The sequence below is a fragment of the Colletes gigas genome, unplaced genomic scaffold (genome assembly GCF_013123115.1).
Source record: "Colletes gigas isolate AHSC1104 unplaced genomic scaffold, ASM1312311v1 Colletes_gigas_Sc00005, whole genome shotgun sequence".
Lineage (NCBI taxonomy): Eukaryota > Metazoa > Arthropoda > Insecta > Hymenoptera > Colletidae > Colletes > Colletes gigas.
In genome coordinates, this window is record NW_025106634.1 from 3805927 (window position 1) to 3821081 (window position 15155).

Consider the following 15155-nt stretch of genomic DNA (forward strand, 5'->3'; position numbering starts at 1 on the left):
ATTTCTAGTCATGGTAGTAATGGAACATAGTAATGGAAGACTCGAAATATTCCTAGAACAATAGATAAAAGTAAAACGAAGCACCAGAGCCTTCCAGGATCGATAAAACTTGACCGTGTCCGGGTCGCTGATATCAACCGCGAAAGTAGAATAATCGAGCAGGTTAGGCCAACGGACAGGCACACTCACACCCACGGGCGCTGGATCGACGGTTCCCAGGTGTCGGTGGGCAAATCAGAAAGCGGCCATTCGACCCACTCCCGGTCGTGTTGGCAATTAACGCAAAATCTTTCGCGCGGCTCGCAAGGAGCCCGAGAAGTGCCATTAAAAGCATAGGAGGGCCGACGACGAGAAAGGTCCGCCATTCTCGACACCTGGCAACAGCCAATGGTAGGATAAAGGCAGACAGGAGAGAGCTTTTGGTCCTCGAATGCCACACCCTTCATTGTGACCACATATCGACCGAGTCTCTCACGGCTTGGGGCTGCGTTCGTTGTACAAATTGTAAGTACGTAAGTACATACTTGCGGTGCTCGTGCGCGCGCATGTGTTAGTGCACGGTTCCCGCCACTGGAGGCGCGCGCATGCGTCCTCGTCTCGCGTGCGATCGAACAAGACCGGTTCGCGCTTTTATTCTCGTCGGTTTTCTTACGAAATCTTTCTTATGAAATTGTACAATATATTCTTTATAACCTCTTTACAATATAATTATTCGTACGTTCGTAACTAACTGGTAGCGAATACCGTGAGGCACGGTCTTTTATTTTGCCCCAACAGTACGTAATAATGGTAATTGTCGAAGTGTCGCAACGTAGATGGCGACGTTGTGGAACAGGTTTTTAGATCTTCGATTCAATATAGCGGCCTTAGTAACAGTTATAAGTTCCGAGAACTGGAACCTGTTTTTAACATTCTTTTTTATAGTTTAGATCCATAGAACGCGAGAAAATGTGGTCGTTGAAGCTTCGAGGCATTCTGTATTCCCGAAAACTTCCGTTTCGATAATCGTACGAGGTAGAAATAAAAAAAAGGGGGGAATCTTCGACGAAACGATACGGAAATCCGGTCGTAATGCGAGAGTCTGTTTCGAAAAATATATTCACGACGATCGAGATTCCCGGTATGCCGTCGTTTTGGCCAGAAAGTGACGTATTCGGGGTTCCTAGCAAGCGCTGCTTTAATGGAGACACGTGTCGCGGGTATTTTAGATCGTCGTGGTTCGCCGTGCCGCGATGATGAAGAGAACGACGACGTTCGAGGAAGATTAATGAGGTGTGTTTACCGCTAACTAATTCCCATCTGCCGGCGGTTTGGCGGCCCGGCTAATTAACCTTTTGCTAGCGGTTGGAACGAAGGCAACGATTACTTCCCCAAAGTCGCGACGGACAAATCGTTCGAATTCCACGACGGCGAAGATGCTAGTTAAGCATAAGATCGAGTGGTTCGCGAGTCAAAATCTTCCTAACGTCTTGCAATTCTGTTTACATTGCTTGTAAAAATACGAGGGCGAAAAAATCAAAGTATATTGAAATCAACACGTTTTCACGTTCGCTAAATATTCGTAAAACAAATCTCTTTTGCGAGCATTTGAACGAGATCGATTAAAAGTTCACACGTTTTACATGAGAATTATCTGCTCAACGGTTGTTCGCGATCGATGAATCGTCACGAGGCGGCAGAATTTCGTTTAAAAATCGCCGGATCGAGGACGGGACGAACGAAAACCTTCGTCAGTCGTTTGCCAGAGGTGGTTAACGAAGCATCACCCTGGATTAGGCTTGCGTCAAGCCACAAAACCAGCCTCTTCTCGGGGTTCGGCGTACGATGAAGAAACGGAGGTTATTCCTGGTTGAACAAACACTGGAATGGGTCGCGTGCGCCTCCCACATATTTATAGATTTTATCTCTCTTTGACTTCGCCGAGGCGAGTAGGCGTTCGTGTACTCGCGTGCTGCTCGAGGAGGAGGAGGAATTCAGGGGGGGCAGGGACGAGGCGAAAAGCGGGAGAAAATTTTAAGAATGCACGTGATTTCCTCGAAGTATTTTTAAACTAGACAGGACTAATAAAGCGAATTTGTACGATTTTTTTTCGCGAAATTGCAACGATTCGAAGATGATCGATAGCTTCTTTGAGTCTCTGCCTTTTGTAAGTAACGAATCTCCGTTTGATGTGTGGCCACCAGAGGGCTACGCTCTTGACTCTCTCGCAAGCGCTTGACTGACCCCACCGTTCCTATATATACACTCCTCGACAGACTAGGAAGCCTTAGAGATGAGCAGACAATGCATGCATGAGGAGTGTGACACCTCATAGGGAAAATATAATAAAAACTCTGATTCTCTGAAATCGTGGGTGACGACATAGGGACGCGAGAGAAGGTTTTGGCTCGTAGAAAATCCGAAGCACCTTTCAAGAACGGCCTTTTAAACGGGTCCTCTCGTTATTTATTCAACGTTCCCGGTAATTTTCGCCCGGCTGTCCACAATAAAAAGACAAACATGGCCGGACAAGAGTGGAGAAGGCGGGGTTGTCGCGGGCTGTGCGTGAATGGGGGGGATTTTTCACGAGCCGCAGAAACGAAACGGCCAACTGAATCGGCCAATTGTTCGATCGTTTCGCACTGTTATTTTTATAATTCACCGGTATCCTCGATCTTTCCGCCGGCTCTCGTGGCGGCGCGGGGTGTTGTTTTTATTGGCCGCATTTAGGGAACGGATCAGGAGACAGCGAAAGGGACCAACGCCGAAGAGAGGCCGTGCAACAGGGAACCCGGAGCCTGTAAAGGCGAAAAGAGACGGCGATGGAGGGATGAAACGGTGGGAACGGGGTGTTGTTTCATCCCTCCTGACGGCCCCGTCTATTCTGTCCGGGTGCACCTACGTTCTAGTGCACCTAAACTAAGCCAGGGCTAGGATAGGTTGGTCTAAGGGAAGAAAGACACGATTTCGAGGGACGGAGAAAGCGACTGGAACCGGAGAGGGAGGGTAGAGAGAAGGGGGAGAGAAACGCGGAGGCGCGAGCACGGGGGTTGACAATACCACAGTCATCCAATGTTATTTCAGCACGAATTCCCTCCCTCTTCTTCCCTCCCTTCTTATATATCACCCTCTCACCCCTTTTCTTCTTCGTTTTTCGTTTCTTCTTCTTCCTCTGCTTCCCATCCTCCTCACCAGAAGTCTCTATAGACGCTGCACGATTCGTCCATTTCGTTCGCCGCGAAAGAAAACATCCCTAGCCTTTCCCCGACAATTATTGCTGCCTTGGACCATCCGCGAGCAAAGGGAGAATTATTATCGTTGCCGATGGCACCGATTCGACGAAGTATCAACGAACCTGTCGTTGGTGTCCAGGCAACGACAGCTGCGTTAAGACTTTCTATAGTCGCGGCCGTCATATTTGTTACTCGCTAGTTGCAGTCGAGAGACAGATCAATTTTATCGATGGTAATCCGGCCAGGCCGGTCGGGTTTTCAACGAGGAATCCCCGCTACCCCGTCGGTGTTGCAGTTCCCTAGCGCGTTTCTTCGGAAAGCCGTGGACGCGCGATCCCGAAAATTAGGCGTCACTCTTCCGGATTGGAAGGAGGCTTCTTTGTGCCTGAAATATACCCCGGGATCCCGAACGAGTGGCATCTGTAATAACAACGTTCGGTTCTTGCGGCTCTCCCTCTACGTACGCTGGGCTACGTGAACGCTACGTACGGCGGCTTTCCAGAAGTCTGATCAGCTGGGGAGCCGTATATCCATGCAGGGAATGCTGATCGAAAACGTGGGTCAGTAACGACAATGATATCAAACAGGTACACGTAACAGATCCGCAACAATCTGACGTTTTATAGATTTTATAATTACCTCGACACTATATTATTCTGGAAATAATCAGCACCGTAGAGTTCGGGGTACGACTGTCGACTAAGTGTTTTTTAACCGCCGGATAGTCGGTCAAGGAGGAGAGATATACCTCCGTGGCCCTCTGGTGGCGAGTACGAACAGTGACGGCACAGACGCCACTGGTATCTGAAATCCCATGAAACGATGTGTTAATTAAACGTGTTTACTTGTTTGGTGAAGTGGGTGTATCAAGAATGTTGCGTAGAGCCGAACGTTCTCATACTCCAGGTGTGCAAGAAGCGTGTAACCATAAGAAACATACAAATGGGTGTGCCAGTTGCTCGGAGAAAGGGGTTAGGTACGACCGATCGCCGATGATTCTCACGATCGTCGAACGTCTGAATGGAAACGGTACGAGACTGAATGAACCGAGGCGGGACACCACGAGCCGCGTTATTGTTTTGGTTATTTTGGCAGACCTAACACAACACGGTTTGTTGTTTAACAAAATAATTGATTTTGTCGCCTCGTCTTTGAACTATGGTTCCCCCCGAGTCCCCTCCTTCTTTTCCTTCTCGCTCGTTCGCGTCTACTTTCGGTCACTGTCTTTCGATTGCTATGTGCCACGTACGGGAGGCTCGCGTGCCAGATAGTTGACTGCTTAGGCAGCGTACAAAAACAAATTGTTCGATTCAGTTTGTTTATCCCTGACGAAAGTCTCGAATTAACGAGGCACGTCTTACTCGTTGCTTTCGGTAATTATCCCCTGCTACGATGACCTTGACGTATGGTTTCAAGGTCATGGTTAAAGAAAAAGTCCCTAGGCAATTGCTTGGTTAGTTTGCGTACGACCGAATAGTCTGTTTTTCCTCTCCCCTCGATAAAAGAGGGCAGCAATTAAGTTTTGAGGTTAATGGTAATCTGAGATTTATACCGGTGTCAAAAACACGCGGAATACGAAGCTCGACGACTGACGGTGTCTTCGGGTGTCCACCGTGGTTCAGTCATACCGAAGAGGAAAGGAGAGAACAGAGTCCTCCGGCCCTCTGTCGCCGCCTTTTTAAAGCCAACAAAAATATTGTTTTACGTAAATACGCGTCCGCGACGAACCACTTTTATCCTCTCCTTTTCACACCTTTCCAGCCGTAAGTCCGTGATTGTCATCGTTCTGTCGTCGAGAGCCCCTGCAAAAGCTACTACCAGAACACCTAAACGATCCCCCAACATTCGTTGCCCGTGGCAATTTAACAAATTCAACTTTAAAAATACATAGAAAGAGAATGAAAATAATAGTAAAAATTAAGTGTGGGTTTTCGTGTGCGCAAGGAGGGTTTACAAATCATCGCCGAACAACTGTAATTATCGGGGGTTTCGTGGTATCGAAGAAAATCGAGGTATCATCGAGTCATACACCACACTTCAAAAAGTATGAACGAATAAACGAAGAAGTGATCCATTAGGTAGGAAGCCTCGACTGACACCCTGACGCTATCAAAACACGCCTTAAAACTTATATTCCTGCAACGACGTGGTGGTAGTGGGAAAACTGTATACGTGAGATAAAATAACAGAGTGTAGTTAACAGGCTTGGGTAAAAATATTCACGCTAGCTTCCACCTCCCCTTTCTTCTTATTTCATTCCCTTTCTATTTTTCTCTCCTTACTTCTAACTCTTTTACAATTTCTTTTTTCTTCTATTACGATGAATCTTCATACGTCGTCTACATTATATGCGAAGTATTGTACGATTGATTTGATGGAAATTTCGTTCATCGATAGGTTATCTTTACAGAGAAGAATATTTTTTTTACGTGTAATTTAAACCATGATATGAAGTACGTGAAATAAATGTTTACAGCTAATGATACTTCGAGTATGAACGAAATATAAATTCATGTCTTTGTTTTCAATTATTCCATCAAGCAGTTGCGTAATGAATGGAGTATGCGACTTGCACGAGCGCAGTATAGCGAATCCTACACGAAATAATTCATAAAAGGAAACGTTTTTCGTGTATGAATATTACCTGTTGCTAATATAATACCGACTTCACGGAAGATATTCATCCAACGTTACCAGTATAGAGAAGAATAAGACCGCAGCGCCAACGAAACGACGGCCATTGCAGTCGAACAAGATGGACTCTTTCAACGAAATTAAAAATTTTCAAATCAATCTAAAAAAAATATTTACGGCCGCGAGGGTCAATTACAATCATTTTTTGTCATTACACGTACCCCCGAAATCCTACCCACTTTCGAGAAAAAAATTCGAGTAGGTGGACAAATTTTTTGACAAAATTGAAAAGTTTCAAATCGTTTTCAAAAAAATATTTTCCGTTGCTAGAGTCAATTAAAATCATTTTTTATCATTACACGTATCCATGAAATCCTACGCATTTTCGAGAAAAAAATTCGAGTAGGTGGACAAATTTTTCGACAAAATTGAAAAGTTTCAAATCATTTTAAAAAAAATATTTTCGATTGTGGGGGTCAATTACAATCATTTTTGGTGAATAAACATATCCCCGAAATCCTACGCACTTTCGAGAAAAAAATTCGAGTAGCTGGACAAATTTTTCGTCAAAATTGAAAAGTTTCAAATCATTCTAAAAAAAATATTTTCGATTGTGGGGGTCAATTACAATCATTTTTGGTGAATAAACATATCCCCGAAATCCTACACACTTTCGAGAAAAAAATTCTTTTTCGTAAATATCATGTGTGACCTGAAATTTGATGCGTATCTTTAAAGAATCATAACTTCTGAACAGATTGAAGGATTTTAAGATTTGAAAATGGACACAACGCGTATTTTGGTGGGGAATATTTAGAAATTCGAAGAATTTTGTAAAAGTTGTTCCTTAACCTCATAAACTAATACATTCTCGACTGGATTTCACTGGATTTCAAAGATGTCACTACAAGCGAGTCAGACGCCCAGTCTATAAGATAAACTGTGCATTTTATTAAATTTAATTAAGTAAAGTCTATATTTAACTACCATTGCTGCTACGTCTACTGAACCAACTACCCTTATCATTAAGGGATGTAATTTGTAAAATCTCGTGATTCTATAGTTTATTTACATGAGTTACAAGATGGCTGAAGAGGTTCATTGTATGCACTTTGTAGAAAGAAAAAAACGGTACTGTCGTATGACAGTTAGAAAAGGTAACAAGTATTGTGGTGAGCATCAAGGCCTTTCGTTAGACATTAATCGCGACACTAATGGGAGGCCTGAAGATAAAAGAGTGAAATGCCCTCTTGACTCGAAACAGTAAGTAAATTTCTATCAAGATCTATGTAGCATATACTAGTACATTTGTATAAAATTTATAGACCGTTTCTAGTACCTGCTATGAGTCAAAGTTATCCAAACACTTGAAGGTGTGCAATGCAAAGCAATTACTGGACTCCCAGCCTTCATTTATAGTAAAAGGGATTAATTTGGACAAGACATGCGAAACATCACAACATGTGCCCCTACATGAGCTCAATCAGCTTGTAATAGATGCTGTCATAAACAAAGTAAAAGATGCTTATGGTTGGTAACTTGCTTGTTTTTATATTTGCAATCAAAGATACAAAGTTTACAATCTCCTTGATACGTATTGTGAAGCACGAACCCTTTAAATTCTGCTTTTAGAAAAGTTACCACAATTTCCACAAATGGTATTGGAACACAATGTACTTCAAAGCAAAGTAAACGACGAATATTGTGGGAAAGCTGTTAAGAAACATTTGTTACAAAATTCGTCGTTGTTGTCGCATTTGGAACGCTCTGGTCTTGTACAAGACAATACATGTTTTATTGAATTTGGAGCAGGGAAGGGCAAGCTGACTTATTGGTTAGGGCAAATGATAAAAGATATGAAAGACAGTTGTATTCTGTTAGTAGACCGATCGAGTCACAGACATAAAAGCGATAATAAATTAAAGAACGAACAATCTTCTCTCGAAATAAAAAGGATCCGAGCCGATATCGCCGATTTAAAACTGAACGATGTTAGGGAAATTCAGAAGTTCAATTATAAGGTTGGTATTGCCAAGCACTTGTGTGGATCAGCTACAGGTATGTTCCTTATTACTACGTATTTCCCTATACAAAAAGACTGTACAGTGTGTATATGAAGGGTGTTACGCAAAATTTTCTTCCACAGATTTAACTATAAATTGTTTAGCCCGAGCAATGCAAAATGAACCTAAATGCAACATCACCGGCTTAATAATTGCATTCTGTTGCCACCACAGATGCGAATACGCGTCGTACGTTGGAAAAGAATATTTGGAACAATGTGGATTTACATCGAACGAATTTCCAATTTTATGCAGCATTGCCAGCTGGGCAACTTGTGGATCTACCATAAACAAAACAGCCATAAATCCAGATGGTCCAAACGATCTTAGCGACACAAGGTAATATTTCTAATGTCTAGTGTGTATTCGCGAAGAGTTCATTTTACAAAATACATGAAATCGAATTATATTTTCAAGAACAAGCGGAAAGCATTTAATCTCGAGCGAAAGAGAAAATATCGGTCGTAAAGTGAAATCGTTATTAAATTGGGGTCGTTTGAAGTTCTTGGAAACCATTGGATTCCGAAGCAATTTAATTTATTACACCACTACTGAAATATCCCTAGAAAACATGTGTATTATATCTACGAAAGACCAAATAAAGTGATTTATAAACTTCTGAGATTTGTGACCTTTGTACATAAGCATTAATAAATTACAATTTTCTTAACACCGAATAAACTATTCTTTTCACATTTTCCCAAAGATAAAAATCGAGAGGTGTTAGGTTTGGTGTATTAATTAATTAAATGTGCCAAGTACAGATTCTGTTCGAAAACGAAGCCTTCCACGAAATGTCGTTTTTAAAGCAAACGTCCCTAAACTGAACACACTCATTGCACAGCAGTGTTACCACAGCACATTCTGCAATATACAACAACGCCCCGCCCAAATATAATTTAGTATAACATGATCTAACAGATTCCAGTGCATCAAGCGATGCATGTACTTTACACGTAAATAAATATATCGTTGCATTAATGGTACCAGAATTGCATTGCATACGATCTTAGTCACCAAACATTCTATCAACGATCAAAATAAGGAGGCGTCGGTGGATACAAACTACTCAACGGTACGTAGCGTATTAATATGTTGACTTCGTCGATTCATTCGAGATTCTCTACATTCATTCTTCTCGAGAGATTGTTTCGTAACTTGTAAAGTATATCAGAAAAGTTATATCTCTTACTAAAATCGTTATCGAATGTACGGTAGAATCGATCTTAACAGTGATACGTAAAATTCAAGCAATTTACATTAACCGTAATTTCGTAATGTTGACCTCACGCCACGCCTTCGTTAATGCGTGGAGTGTTTCTCTCTCGACAAATTATTTTTATGAATTATAGAACAATCTAATGTATGTTTGTTGTCTTTGTTGTATTATTTCTGAAGATTAGAAAAAAGTTTCTCTTTCAGTCGATGTTTCGAATTCATAAGCTCGTCAAAAAGCTCCATGTACTGAGGGGAAAATCGTCTTTGTCTTTTTCAGAAGAATCTCAGTCTAAAATTTATAAAAAATGTCCATTTTAGACGAGCGAGAGGATTACCTGAAGAATCCCTTATTCGTGAAGCACGAGTACGGCGACTTTACTCCGTTTTATGTTACTGTTGGCATCTGTTCTGTGGTATTTGCTGTCCTGTGTATTTTGAACCTAGGATTTTGTTTCTGTTCGCGGCATCGAAGTTACTGGCAGAGTCCCCATACCGGTGAGTCTTTTATCAAGTTTACTTTAAAATATTTCATCTATTTGAAATATTTTATTTACAGCAAACTCAAGTCTCAAGATGATTTCGTTATTTTACATAATTCCTTTCCCCATTAGGAAACAGGTGGATTCAACCCTTGTGGACAGTGTTGCCGCACAAAACACCACCTTTAGATTTAAGCGAATTGGAGCCAGGACGTAAAGTTCAGCCAGAAACCCGTGCAGTCTTGCAATACCATAACCCAGAACCATATACAACTGCACCGCAAACAGAAGAGTACATGGAGATGCAAAAACGTGAGAGTGAAATTTAATTATACAGTAACAAAAAACGAAATAATATTAGATCCGATACCATGCATGTAAATGAAGATAAGAAAGTTTGAAGAGTATTAATATCAAAGTAGAAATACCGTTTCTATTTCTCTGTCATATATATCAAACTGATACATTGTATAGTCAAAGTTACGAAATAAGCGTATAAAGTACACGGGATAAAATTGAAATTTTTGAAAATAGTTTAAGTAGAAAATTACGCCAACATGGGACTACACATATTTTGGCCAGCATCCACGTGTCTGGCACTTTTCGTCGTTTGCATTATAATGGTTATGCTAAAGTATGGATCGCAAATTTGCAAATTACGTCACACGGCGCTGCCGTCTGATCAGGAATGGGAGGGGAAAGCATATTCTCGAAAACTTTCTGTCTCTATGGCGTAAAACTAAGTAGATATCACCACATGTTTTCAAATATCCGTTTGCCTTGTATTGAAATTTAAATCAAAATTTATCGTAGTCTACACGAGCATATCGAAGCGTAACATTTTACATTTCTATAAATGCTGTTTAAGCGACCCAATTAAATGCTCTATATCTTTTATATATCACTTTTTATACATAGCATGTAAGTAATGCTAATAATTCCGTCCATTAATATAAATAATCATAATTTTGATAAAAATTTCACGTACGATGTGTATCGCGAAAATTTGTCAATATAATTGTTCGTTAAATAATCGCTTTTTACTTTATAATGTGCCAGTAAGCTGATGATTCGTACACGGAATAATTTCAAATTTTTGCTGATACATTTTGTAAAAAAAAAAGACAAGTTGTTTACCTGTTGGTAGTGAATATTTTAGAGGTTAGAGGGTGATTGTACGAGCCAAAATAAAACGAAAATCAGCTCTGTAAATATTTACTACCAACAGATAAACACCTTGCATATAAAAATATCGTGAACGTATCAAAAAGTGTGATTGTTGAAAACAAGGAATTGTATTCGCCCTACTTTTAAATATTTTACACATTGCTCATGTAATAGCAATTTTATTACCGTCCAAAACCTTTGTAATTTTTATATGTATTTTTTGACAAATAAAGAATACTTGTCTTTGCGTAAAATGAGTGTGTTTTTAAAACAAATTTATGTGATATCAACAATTACTATAAGAATAATTAAATATACGTATCGTCCTTCCACGAGAAGAAGGCACAGCGTGTGTTTCCATCTCCATTCTTGCTGCAGTCCGCTGATTGGCTGTCACCGATCTTCGTCACTGTTTTCGACCAATACCTGTGAGTCAGCAGACTGCAACAGGAATGGGGATGGAAACACGCTGTGCCTTCTTTTTGTGGAAGAATGGTACGTTAAACAAAGATTTCCCAACGTTCGAGTTAAAAATGCGATTTCTGATCACTATTTTATATATAATATTTAGTTTTTATTGACAACATTTGATTTTTATTACATGTGTAACAGTTACACAATTATTTAATAAGTAGATACATTATACAATTTCTGCGTTCAGTTATAACATCAGCTTGTAAATAAATCACTGACGATTTTCCACGAACTACGAGATATTTGATTTGGGAAATGTGTAATTTGATTCGATTGCCTAAGCAACTAAAAACCTTCGACGTACTTTCTACCAATGCATCTTTCCCGCGAGCCTTTTCTTAATCAACCAAACGCAATCGCGAATTATGGATCTGCAGCAAGAAACTCGTCCAACGAAAAAAAACACCGAACAAAATCTCTCTTCGCGACGATTCGATTCTGCTAACGAGTTTAAAAACTATCAAATATGGTCGATGATTAAAAAACTTTTAAATGACACGATCGGAACGACCGTCACCACCGTTGCGAAGGCATTTTTTTTTTATTACGTTGCGAGAACAGCGATGGATCAAATTTAAAAAGCAATTAAACGCTTCTCCATTTACCATGAAACTTTCCTCGCATTAAGAAGACGGTTAACCTCTAATTAGTAGCGTATTTTCTTCTATCGTTCTGCTATGTTACAATGCAGTTAAAACACGGAGAACTTCCATCGAGTTCCACACAGAGAGGATGAAGCAGTGTTAATAATTATGCTTAGTAGACGTTTAATGATAGTAATTAGAAGAGACCATAGAACGTAGACAATGCTATCCTTACCCTATCGATAGATTAGTTTTTACCTTCATTTTATGCGTAATGATGATATGGTGTATATACGTAATCTAGCTACGATCATCGATACCGACCAACACCACCATCAAATCCATGTATGTCGCGTTCGTCGAACGTTCGTACACGGACTTATCGCGTGCACTCGGTATCGTAGCCCGGATCAGCTGACTTTATTTAAACGGAATACTTCTTTTTTTTTTGGTTTTTTTTTTGTATACATCTAGACTTAAAAACAAATACAATCTTGTATCTGGGGAAAGGTTTGATTTCTATAGTTTCAATGGAACGTCTCGTAGGGACGAGTCCCAATAATTAATATCAGCGTCCCGGCTCTACGAAGACGCTTGACACTTTTCCGTTATGTTCATTTGATTTTCATGCTCATTTGGCTTTCGTTATTATTTTAACTTTTCCATTCAGAGATAATACGAGACACATATAACAACTGTATATAGCGACGTTTCTTCTTCTTTTTTTTTTTTTACGCAAAGGGATACGTCTTGTTGAGAGGGATCGTTAATACAATATCGGAGGAATGGTAGTAATTATCAAATCGTACTTATTATATAAGGCAGCGGTTCCCAAACTTAGGGACACGACAAAATCGTTTCAGAGTCTTCCGTTTACAGATTTACAAACATTTTCCGATTCGTTCTTCTTTAACGTTCAAAAATTATTATCATCTATCTCGTTCGTAGAAAAGTCGCGTTTCTTCGTTTCTCTCATCAGCATCGTCGATTAAAACTTTGTAACGTACCGTCGACACCGGCGGTCGAGTACCAATGAAACGTCCGAAAAGTTTAGAAACCGTTGGATGCGTACAAGGACATATGTAGTTAACATCAAACACTGTATTTTATTACCTATGCGAAAAATCGAGAGAATATATCTTTATCCACAAACATTGTACCTGGTTTTAAGTGTAAACACCGCATGTCGATGAAAGGGAACCGAAGTGTCAGCTTGAAAACAACCGTTACGATAAGGAGTGTGCGTGAAACGAAAAATCAATGGATTCAAAACTAACTACCGAACGCTCGCAATCGACGCCATCTTTATTTTTTTTCTCCTTTTTAACCAGAGGAAGACAAAGTTAATGAACATCTTAAAACACACAGAGATCGTACGACCGTCTTTTTTCTTTCCTGATACGCTACACGTTATTTTCTAATTGGGGGATTTCTACGCGCCCTACAGTGGATAAATCGTATTAACGCTGAAAACTCGAATGGATCTCCAACGATGTATATTCTAGCGAGAATATCTTTCATACAGGATCTCAACGGCAGTCGTAATATTCATGAAACTAGAAGTTTTCTTTTTTTTTTTAAATCGATCGTCGAGACAGTAGCACGGTGTGTCGGAACGCACGTGAATTCGCAAAATTACCTTTTCTTTTTTTTTTTTTAGATACATTTGGGGGGGGGGACAAAGTTTGCCTTGTTAGTCATACGTTTTGCCGATTATTTATTTACACGTAACAACGCTTTATGCTTGGCTTCGAAAGAGGAAAAAAAGTAACCGACCTCGCTGCGCTACTGTTTCGAGGTTATGGTTCAATATTCACACGTAAATCGGTACACAGTAATTTCAGCGTCGGCGGAACCGCTAAGAAGAGCATTATCAGGTTCACCTATACGCTTTAGCACGCCCGCATCGCGACTAATGACATTTGGCCACGCATAATGGAAGTGATTCTGAAAACATCTAACACGTATTGTCGATAACCATTACCGACGAACGGATACGCGCCAACAGCAACGCTCGAGAGAATACAGTATCGGGAATTGTTACGCGAATACTATATCGCGCGTTGCTTTCTCGATTATTTTCTAGATAGCGTTTGAAAACGATTTTCCTTCGAATTACGATCACCGTCAGTAAACTTTCGAACGCAGAATTTTTCTTTCCTGCTGTCGGTTGTTGTTTCGTTCGATTACGCTCACGCTAAACAGTATTTATTTGAAAATTAAAAAGTTTCACGTCAAAAAGACAAGATTGTATTTTCGTTGCCTGTTGTCGAAACTTTGCTGCGCACTCATCGAGTGACTGATCGACGACTTCACCAACTTACTGCTTACCCGACTTCTTATTCGATCGTTCACCTGAAACAGATGAAAATTATTTTGTTAGATTAAATTTTTCCAAGCTCGTGGTCGGTGTTTTTCGTTTATTCTCAATAATTTTTACTTTTCTTTCCTGACAATAGGTATTTAGCACGTAGGCTGTACTCTAACTTCGAACCTAACCTGTACCCACATTTATGATTTCTTTTTTACAAGTTTGATGCAACGAAGGCGTGCTACTATTTTAGAAATATAACAAAGATAGTTATTTCGAAGAACATTTTGCCCCCTTTGACCCTGATTTAATGCGTTAGTTTGTTTACGCGGTTGTTTCGCGAGGTAATGGATTTTTATTAGATACAGAAACACGTCCTCCTTGGACCAGAGTTCCCCTGTCTATTCAGACGTTTACGCGGCACATTTATTGCTTCTTTTGTCCGTGACCCCAAGGAGACGCTTCAATAACCTATCTTTAACTCCGTCAATGCCATCGTCAAGCGTACTCGACGAGGCGAGGTGCCGTGACACTAGTGTCAATCTCGAGTACAACTAGAGTACAACAGACCACTGAGCCCCAGACAATGGGGTTGTTGGCGTCGTTCAATAAAATTTCAAGGAACTTCCGTTTTTGCGTCGTTTTACCAATGACAAATTGCATACCTTCGGCTGCTATCCGTAAAACTGGAACTCGTCCCTAATTTTCTTCTATGACAACGCCTACTGATTTTACATCACGAACAATTTTGTACGAGGAACAATGGCGGATATAAAGGAGGGGGAAGGTTGCAGGGGCTTAAGTTCTCCATTCAAACGTAATTAAATGTCCAAAATAAAATGACCGAATTTAAGTAATAGTAAATAATATTTTTCTTTGCCATTTTTTATGCAGAATCCGATAGAGGGAAAGATTTTTATTTTTCAAACACCGTGATATGAAATGACCTTGACACAATCCAAAGTCACGGGGGAACAGACGATAATCAAAGTCTTTATTACTTTATAAAATGA

General features: G+C 40.2%; 4 protein-coding genes across 4 annotated transcripts in view; 3 read left to right on the plus strand and 1 right to left on the minus strand.

Moving 5' to 3' along the window:
• Positions 1-6859: 6859 nt before the first annotated feature.
• Positions 6860-8516, plus strand: LOC122395281 (tRNA:m(4)X modification enzyme TRM13 homolog). The gene is made up of 5 exons (XM_043392725.1): positions 6860-7109; positions 7183-7376; positions 7479-7904; positions 7993-8248; positions 8327-8516. Exons 1-5 carry the CDS (start codon positions 6919-6921, stop codon positions 8514-8516), a joined length of 1257 nt encoding a protein of 418 aa, XP_043248660.1. The 5' UTR covers positions 6860-6918.
• A 315-nt stretch (positions 8517-8831) lies between these two features.
• On the plus strand, positions 8832-9962 carry LOC122395139. Its single transcript, XM_043392506.1, has 3 exons — positions 8832-8984; positions 9405-9622; positions 9739-9962. Exons 2-3 carry the CDS (start codon positions 9433-9435, stop codon positions 9933-9935), a joined length of 387 nt encoding a protein of 128 aa, XP_043248441.1. The 5' UTR covers positions 8832-8984; positions 9405-9432; the 3' UTR covers positions 9936-9962.
• Positions 9963-10153: 191 nt separating this feature from the next.
• Positions 10154-10963, plus strand: LOC122395140. The gene has a single exon (XM_043392507.1). It carries the CDS (start codon positions 10164-10166, stop codon positions 10341-10343), a length of 180 nt encoding a protein of 59 aa, XP_043248442.1. The 5' UTR covers positions 10154-10163; the 3' UTR covers positions 10344-10963.
• A 421-nt stretch (positions 10964-11384) lies between these two features.
• LOC122395231 overlaps positions 11385-15155 on the minus strand; it is a 46521-nt gene continuing 42750 nt past the window's right edge. Inside the window, exon 5 of the mRNA XM_043392656.1 lies at positions 11385-14186. Within this exon, the coding sequence (XP_043248591.1) occupies positions 14152-14186 (35 nt within the window). The 3' untranslated portion in view covers positions 11385-14151. The remainder of the gene's footprint in view (positions 14187-15155) is intronic.